The sequence below is a fragment of the Hibiscus syriacus genome, unplaced genomic scaffold, assembly GCF_006381635.1.
Source record: "Hibiscus syriacus cultivar Baekdansim isolate YM2019G1 unplaced genomic scaffold, ASM638163v2 tig00109948_pilon, whole genome shotgun sequence".
NCBI lineage: Eukaryota > Viridiplantae > Streptophyta > Magnoliopsida > Malvales > Malvaceae > Hibiscus > Hibiscus syriacus.
The window spans coordinates 556,552-566,477 of record NW_024062536.1 but is presented as its reverse complement, the minus strand read 5'-3'; the positions used below and the strand labels follow the sequence as shown (position 1 = coordinate 566,477).

Genomic DNA, 9,926 nt, shown 5'->3' with positions numbered 1-9,926 from the left:
ATATATTATATGTTTTCAAAATGTTTTTCAAAAATTATATATTATATATTTTTAAAATGTTTTTCAAAAATTATATATTATATATTTTTAAAAATGTTTTGAAAATATATATAATATATAGTTTTTAAAAGTGTTTTAAAAACCATATATATTATATACGTATTTTCAAACCGCTTGCAAATTATATAATATATAGAAATATCCGGAGAAAAAAATGAACGAAAATTAGTGTCTACACATATTATTGGAGATCTCATGTGAAACCTTGAGGACATGATTATGTTTGGAGGTGGAGATACTGTCATCAACCAAGAATAGAATGAGGCTATGAAAAATTATGTTTACTTGAGGATATTTTATTTATTTTAATTATATTACAAAAATAGTAGTGTAAATAAGTTAGGATGACCTAAGGATGTGATTTTTTTTTATTAAGCTAAGCTGATTACAGAGTAGCATTTGTTCTGAATATTTTTAATTATTTGACAATGAACGTTTAATCATCTTGTTGGTGTCATTGGTGATCAAACCTGTTACCTCTAAGAATAACGATGATTTTTTTAATCAATGAGGTAAGTTAGTTCTACTCTAAGGATGTAATATTATATTTGTTAAACTTTGGTTGCGGCCATTTTCTTGTTGAAATATTTCTTCTTTGTCTTATACTTTTTTCTTTATTTCTTCTATTATTATTTCTCATAATTACAAGAAAGTTCATTATAGATTGTCGAAACATTTTCTAGGTCTAAACTCTTGATTTTGTTGAACAAAACGTTGGTTTCATCTTAAAAAAACCATGGGTTTTTTTAATTCAGTTTGCTATTTGTTTTATTTAGTGTTTGGAAGATATATAGAGTTTTATTTTTTTTGGGTTCAGCTGCAGAGGAGATAACATGGGGAAGGAAGAAAGAGGAAGATAGTGAAAGAAAGTAACGATGCCACGTCAGAAAGTTAACATGCCACATCATTATTACGTAATAACGACAGGGAACGGAAAGGGGCGATTTTCTTCCAAAATTACTTTTTCCTTATATATTTACCCGTAAGAGATTCTTTTAAATATTTTTTTTTGATCTAATACTATTTACAAAAAGACGTGGTTATATACCGCGATTTACACCGCGTATTGAAAGGCGCGACCAATGCAACGCGCTTTATACCACGTGATTTTTTATGTAAAATGTCAATTTTTTTATTTTTTTATGTATGAAAAAAAAACTTTCAACATTAAAATCTTTAAATATTCTTTTGTAAATTATTTTATAACTCAAAATTTTTTGAGTTTTACATAAAATTACACAATACGTATAATCTAATATAAGAAAACTTTGAAGGTAAGTAATTTAAAATATGAATAATTTTATAAAAATTTATAACTAGTATTTCTTTTACAAAATGATGATGATGATAATAAGAAATATTTTATAAAATTATAAATTTCATATATTTTTGAAAATTTTATTGACTTTTAAAATTAATTGTTTAAAAATATTGAAATATTAAAATAAACTTTTAATTATAATTGATGATCAAATAAATTATTATTCATTAATTATTACTTTTTAGAAATAGTTAATAATGTTTGTTCAGTTTTAATAAAATTAGAATTTAATATTTATTTAATATTTTTAAAATTAATATTAGAAAAATGTTTTAAATATATAGCTGATATTTTTTAGCTTTACATTCTTTTTTTATTGAATTTTGTTACAAGTTTAGAGAGTAATACAAAAGAAATAAAAATCTTTAGATTTTCATGTATGTATTTATACTTTTCTTTTAGAAACATTTTACTATAATTTTTCTTAATTAATTTGAATAATAACCTAATAAATGATTAATTTGAATTATAACTCATATATTTAAAATTCAATAAAAATATAATAAAAAGGAATTAAAAGTGAATACAATTCAATAAAAAAAGAAGGTAAAGCTAAAAAAATGTCACTTATATATTTAAAATATTTTTTAATATTAATTTTAAAAAATATTAAATAAATATTAAATTCTGATTTTATTAAAAATGAATAAACATTATTAACTGTTGCTAAAAAATAATAATTAATGAATAATAATTCATTTGATCCCTCAATTGTAATTAAAAGTTTATTTTAATATTTTTACATTTTTATACAATTAATTTTAAAGGTCAATAAAATTTTCAAAAATATAAGAAATTTATAATTTTTTAAATTATAAAATATTTCTTATCATCATCATCATCATTTTGTAAAAGAAATACTAGTTATAAAACTTTTATAAAATTATTCATATTTTAAATTAATTACCCTCAAAGTTTTCCTATATTAGATTATATGTATTGTGTAATTTCATGAAAAAATTAAAATTTGTCGAGTTATAAATAATTTGCAAAAGAATATTTAAAGATTTTAATACATAAAGTTTTTTGCACACATAAAAACAAATAAAAAAATTGAATTTTTACAGAAAAATCACCTTAAAAAATAATTATATATTAGACATCATTTTAAAAAAAATTACGAAATTAACACCTGATATTTATATATGACGCAAGGCGCAGTGCATGGGCCACTCCTTTCAACACGTGGTGCCACATCAGCGTAAGGAGCGGTGCATGAGCCGCACCTTTCTTCAAAGGGTGTTAGATCAGAAAATATATCTGAAAATGTGTCTGATAAATAAATATATTACGAAAATGTGATTTTTAGGGAAAATCAAAGAGCCAGTATTTGTATAATTTACCTTATTATGAATGATCTTTAATAATATTATAGCTAAACATATAATACAAACTTCTCTTTCTTTCTTTCTTTGTTATTTTACTTCATTTATCTTTTTTACAACAGAAGCAAATTTATTACCAATTTGGAAAATAGCCAATAGTTTAATCTGAAGGGAAATGATAACGTGAGGTAGCCTTAATATATGTCTAAAAAAATATTACGGTTTGTTATTATTTAAATAACAAAATCGGTAAAAAATTATCGGAAACATTATTATTTCTACCAATTTTATTATTTTTTCTATAAGTTTTATTATTGTTGGACACTTTACCGAAAATGTTAAAAAATATTGATATTTTAGATAAACATAATTAGGGATGGCAAACGGGCGGGTCGGGTGCGGATACCCCCTCCTCCATCCCTATACCCACCTAATATTTTTCAATCCACCACCCGCCCACCACCCATGATAGGTACAAATTTTCAAATCCACACCCGCCCACGCGGGTACATTCTCAAATCGATCCCCACACCCACTACCCACTAGCGACGTACTCGTCTAGACCCGCATGAAAGCAAACTTAAGTTATATATAAGCAACAAACATAAAAAAAACATTTCCATTAAGAAACATATCCATTAAGAAACATAATAAAATAATCCAAGGATTATCTGAGTTAAATTTTAATATAGATCTTAAAGTACATAAAACACCATAATAAAAGACATAATTAAAGTTTATAAACATAAATGACAAACACATAATATTTTTGTTCTTTGGCACAACATTCTAAAATGAGAAAATAACATCAGTGACAAAAAATGTCTTATAATATACGATTTTAACCATTGGATTTGCCAAAATGACCAACTAAATCGCAATACGATCGATAATTCGCAACGCGATCTCCGGTATCGCAACTCAGTTTCCAGATTCGCAACGTGAACTTCGACTATCGCATTGCGATTTACATATTCGCATTGCGATAATCCAAATTCGCGCTGCGATTTATTCCAAATTCGTTGCGATAGTCCAAAATCGCAACGACTGGTGGTATTGCATTTGTTTCTTAAGAATTTTCTTTAAAAATATAGAATTCGCGCGGACGTGTTGAAGACACGTATTACCACTACCACTACCACAACCACGACCACGACCACGATCACGACACGACCTGAGACGAGACGAGACGGCGGCGGCGGCAGCGCGCGAGAGTCCCCCTTGTTCTCTATCACTCAACAAGGAAGTGGTAAAGCCAAGCCTTAAATACCATTCCCAATAGTGTTTCCAATACTATGTGGGATTGAGCATTACCAACACTTGTTCCCAATACTATGTGGGATTGAGCCTTAAATAGTGATATTATTTTTGAATGTTTTGCTTAAAATTGCAATAATCGCGATTGATTGTAGATTGACTTTTAATTATGACATATTTAATCGTATAATACTAATGCAATTGGTTGCTGATTCAGTTGTTTTAAGGTGCATGATTATTAAATGTTTCCTGAATAATCACATTGTATTGGAAACAAGTGTTGGTAATGCTCAATCCCACATAGTATTGGAAACACTATTGGGAATGATATTTAAGGCTTGGCTTTCCCACTTCCTTGTTGAGTGATAGAGAACAAGGGGGACTCTCGCGCGCCGCCGCCGCCGTCTGTCTCGTCTCGTCTCGTCTCGGGTCGTGGTCGTGGTCGTACGTGTCTTCGACACGACCGCGTGAATACTATCTTTTTAGATAAAATTCTTAAGAAACAAATGCAATACCACCAGTCATTGCGATTTTGGACTATAGCAACGAATTTGAAATAAATAGCAAAGCGAACTTGGACTATCGCAACGAATTTAGAATAAATCGCAACGCGAACTTCGACTATCACAACGAATTTGGAATAAATCGCAACGCGAACTTCGACTATCGCAACGAATTTGAAAAATCGCAACGCGAACTTCGACTATCGCAACGAATTTGGAAAATCGCAACGCGAACTTCGACTATCGCAACGCGAACTTGGACTACCACAATGCGAATATGTAAATCGCAATGCGATAGTCGAAGTTCGCGTTGCGAATCTGAAAACTGATTTGCGATACCGGAGATTGCGTTGCGAATTATCGATCGCATTGCGATTTAGTTGGTCATTTTGATAAATCCAAAAAAAGTTGGTTAAAATCGTATATTATAAGGCATTTTTGGTCACTGATGTTATTTTCTCTTCTAAAATTTCAGGCAATACTTGTGACATCTAATACTCCAGTATTACAATCATCATTCTCTATTTCCTCCAATTGAGAGCGCTCCAATTTAAATTCACTACTACCTACATATATAATAGAAAGTGGGCGGGCGAATGCGGGGTGGGTAATGTCTCAAACCCATTATCCGCCCACTACCCGTGACGGGTATTAGTTTCTAAATCCACACCCGCCCACTACCCGCCCAAATTATACCTATCCCCGCCCAAATTAGAACGAGTACAGTGCAAAATCCACAAAACTGTACTCGTTTACCATCCAATATTTTAAAAAAGTTTTTATTGATTTTATTATTTAAATAATAACCAAACTGATAATAACATATTAAAGGTGCCGTCAGGTAAAGCTTACCTAATCTGTCTGACTGGGCAATCCAATGAATATGAAAAAACAAAAACATGGAACACTAAAGTCAAACTTTTAGTTTGGACCCTATCTTTTTGCTGCCTAAAACGTTTTACTTGCTTGATTAGGTCATTCACTCCTCTTTATGTATGTTGTATAAAATGTAGAGGGCAGTAAAATATATCAGAATTCCAACCACTACCAAATGAGTGCTATAAAAATGGTTTTCTCAACTTCTCTCTCTCTCTCTCATTAATTTTCCCAGGATAAAAGTCAAATCTTCGTGATGGTACCTGTCATTCCTCTATTCACATGCTTTTGTATCGAGATTTTTTATATAAAATTTAATCATTTGTGTTATGAAATTAGAAGTAAAGTATGTAAATGATATCTCAATTATATAATATTATTTTATTAAATTTTTTGATTATTAAAAATTATAAAATGATTTATCGATTATTTGTATGTTTTAAATTTATCATTTTTCGTTAAAAATTTGACAATCGTCTAAGTTGTCGTTAACCTACTGATTGAGATATGATAAAATCCTATTTTAATAATGTTTATTGACATTGTCGTTGCTTTAAAGAACTGGTTCAACGGCCCAATATTTCAATCATTTGCTCGATGTCGTAATGTAAACATAGAGTCGATCCACAAACTACAACTCAAATGGTTATTGAATTAAATTTTATCATATCTCAATCAATATGTTAACGTTCAGCTCAGACAACCGTCAATTTTCTAACGGAAAAGGACGAGTTTAGAACATACGAATAGTCAAGAATCTATTTTATAACTTTTGATAGTCGGACGACTCAATAAAGTAGTGTCTTATAATCTAAGTACCATTTGTGTAGTTTACCATAGAATTAATCTGATTATTACATAGGGATCTGATCAAAACTCAAAGAAAATTGCATTGTGGTCATATAATTAAGGAAGTTGCTAGGTTGTTGTTTATACATTGACGAACGAGTTATCGAAAAATTAATTAAAACGAGAAAATATTTGATGTTAGGGGTAAAGTTTTAAAATTACACAGAAGAAATAAGTAAACAAAACATGATTAATTGAATATAAACCCAGTCAAGATAAATACTTGTGGTTGAATATTTGGCTCCATGCACTTGTATAACACTTAACCACATTCTAATTGCTCCTTCCAAAGTGGTACGTACTCTGAAAAGAAAATTAGTAAATAAAAGGTGTTAAAATTTATATCATGATCTGATTCGTTATTTAAAATTAAAAATTAAAAATTAAAAATTAAACATTTTACTAACCGCAATTAACAAAGTTATATTCAATTAATCACATCCAGTAGGAAGTGGGTGATGAAAATTTTTATGTGGTAAGAAATAAATGACAAAGCCACAATTTATGAAAATATGGTTTTATATGTTGTAGAGGTGAAAAAGTTTATTTATTTAAATTAAATGATATATATATATAAAATTCAAGTTTGATGTTATCTTCTACGAAAAAAATGATTCTTTTCTACTTTGGCCATCATCCATTAAAAGATTAATCGAGATGATAACACGGTTTGATATAATAATAGTTTTAGTCATCAACATTTGTATATTCTATCAATTTTTTCCAAATTAAAAAAAACCCAATTAATTTAAAAATCTATCAATGTGGTCCTTATTTTAATTTTAAATAATTCAAAGGGTGAAATTATAGAATATAATTCGATACAAGATTTGTAAGGAAAACATGATATTGGTTTTTTGGGGAGTTAAACCCAAGACCTGGACAATGAGTCAATTCTTAACCAGCGAACCAAATAACATATTTGTTGCATGATTGAAAAAAATAATATTTGGCTTAGACCCTTGTTGATACAAATTTTTTTAAAGAAAATATGGCCTGGATTTTGGTTTTCCTTAAATATATATATTTTATTTTCTTATAATAAAAAATAGTTTTAAATTAATCTAGGAGTGAGGCAAAGCAAATTAAATGACTTTGGTTTGTACCAAAGTCTACTCGTAACGATTTCATGTAACTAATTTCACAATTTTTCTGTTTTGATTTAAAAATAATAAATATAAGTTAATGTACGTAATACAACTCAGTAATATATTAACTTTATAAATCGTGGATATAAATATTAAGATTGTCAAAATCATACAGAAAACATGTAATTTTTATGGTATTGTTAATAATGGTGGACTGGTGGGTATATATATTAAATTTGCTTTAAATTATAGAATTTTTGTATCAACTACAATTTAAGCTAAATAATATTTTGGTCAACCATATAACAATTGCTTGACTTGATCCAACTGTTATGCATTGCATTCTTGCTTTTGTCTTATATTTGAATCCTTCTAACCTAATTCTATGTTTTTCTTAAGAATCCTGATTCAATCCCGACTTAAATATTAGTTGACCCTATTCCCATATGTAATGGGATAAGAGAGAGGTAGGATAGTAGGCTGTCCCCAACGTCAGGTTGAGAGCAGCTTCCGTGGGAGACCTCCAAATTATGAATTGCCCACCATGAGACTCGATCCCACGATCACAAGATTAAGAGCCTTGTGCTCTACCAACCGAGTTAAACGAAATTGTATTTTTGTCAATCATGAAACATATGTTCGGCTTAGTTAGCAATTAAGCATGGCTTAGGTCCGAATCTCCTTAAGCCCATTCAAGGATTAAAATTATTATTATGCCGAGTCACATCATAATTTTCGCTAAATTTTTTAAATGTCGATGATCAAAATAGAAAAAAATTAATAATTTGGTAACCAATAGTGTGATATACCCTAATTTAACTGTGAAACTTTTTGAATTCATGTGATGAACTTGACTTGAATTCAAATTTGAATTCATGGGTTTTTGTAATAAAAATCTAGAAAATGAGAGAACATGCACAAGCTACGTCAGCAGTGCTCGGTCTGAAGTAGCAATGGCACCTTCCGGTTCATAGGACAAGACAAAAACTTAGACAATTTCAAACATTCCTATACCACGAAACCAGATGCCTTTTTCCTCTAAAACATATCCATTACAAAGTAGCCAAAGTCTACTAAATCATTTGATTGCCAAACTTTATTTCCATTGACTTGCTCTCTTTAAATACTTGTTGTCTTAGCTGGAAAATACAATAATACTTGTCTTTCCCTTTTTTTTTCTTTTGTCTTGATAGCCATTCACCTCTTTCATTGAATTCTCACTGCATTCATTCAAAATTCAGTATGGATTCTTCAGGTTTTCCTACGAGTAGATCTCCCAGAAAGGAACTTCAAGGGACACGTCCGTCTCCTTTGAAAGTCCGTAAGGACTCGTACCAGATCAGGAAACCTCCATTGGCACCACAACCAGTACATCATCAACAACCACCACCACAACAGATAAGGCCTCCAGTAATCATCTACACCGTGTCACCAAAGGTGATCCATACAAACCCTAGCGACTTCATGAACCTAGTGCAACGCCTCACAGGCTCGACATCGTCATCGTCGTCGTCCATATCAAATCAACCGATATTCAACGATACTAACAGCGGTGTAATCTCGCCGGCAGCCAGGTTCGCCACAATAGAGAAAACGAAGCCACCCGCAGAAGGGAAAAAACAACAGATTCATGAAGAAAACTATGGGTTTGTGGAAGGCATAGAGATGAATCCAGGGGTTGAAAGGACAAGTTTCCTGCCTGGGATTTTATCACCTGGGCCAACCTCACTGCCGAGGATATCACCGAGCTTCTTCTCACCACCGTCCGATCCGTACTCTATCGGTTTCTTCCATGATTTGAGCCCTGCTCTTCATGGGAATAGGAATTTCATTGAAGGTAGTTTCATGCCTAGTCCTTCAAGCTTTAACATTTCACCTTATTTCATACCATCTCCTACTACTCCATCAATAGACCTTTTCAACAATTTCTTTGACCTTTAAAGCATTTTTTCCCCTTAGGAAGATATAGAAATAGAGATTCTATTCCCTTGGATTTATGGGGTTTTGAATATGTTAGTTGTATTTTTCTGCAACTTGAATTAATGGTGAAAGTGAAGTACTAAACCGGAAATTTCTTTTGTTTATTGTGGTAGGTTCGAAACTTCTTAATTTCCTTATCCTTGAATTGTTCTTCCGAATTTATTGTGGCGGGTCTTCTGCCTCAAAATTACTGTCATACCCTTTTTCTTTCCGTTCGGTACAAAATTAGTTTGTGGTAACCTAATCGTCTTTCTCAAAATATCAATCATATTACCATTTGGTTTTGTTTTAATTATCCGTCATTAAAAAATTAATTACGATGTTAACATATCACCATAAAGTAATATGACATAATTTAAAAATAAAAAGTTATTAAGATTATATTTTGGGGTTCATTAAATGGAGAGGCCTCCACAGGAAACCATGAATTTACTACGGATAAATGATGTCGGATCGTCTAGCTGATTTTATTTCTGTCGTTTTGTATTTGATGCTTTAAGGATTCGGGTGTACTCTTTTCCTCTAACTAGGTTTAGGGAGGTTTTTAATGAGGCACCCATAATTTTTCTTGTGTATGATCTTCTTTAATCATATCATTTTCACACACATAAAATATCATGTTAGCAGATTTGTTTTTTTAATGGTGGAGGATCAAAACGCAACCAAA

At 30.5% G+C, this 9,926-nt stretch overlaps 1 protein-coding gene across 2 annotated transcripts; it reads left to right on the top strand.

Moving 5' to 3' along the window:
• Positions 1 to 8,426: 8,426 nt before the first annotated feature.
• Positions 8,427 to 9,412, top strand: LOC120210969 (nuclear speckle RNA-binding protein B-like). Of its 2 annotated transcripts, XM_039209610.1 has the most exons (2): positions 8,427 to 8,784; positions 8,815 to 9,412. In XM_039209610.1, exons 1-2 carry the CDS (start codon positions 8,522 to 8,524, stop codon positions 9,218 to 9,220), a joined length of 669 nt encoding a protein of 222 aa, XP_039065541.1. In that variant the 5' UTR covers positions 8,427 to 8,521; the 3' UTR covers positions 9,221 to 9,412. The 2 variants fall into 2 exon arrangements, with proteins under 2 accessions (XP_039065541.1, XP_039065540.1); XM_039209609.1 differs by having other exon boundaries at positions 8,427 to 9,412.
• The last annotated feature ends 514 nt before the right edge of the window (positions 9,413 to 9,926 follow it).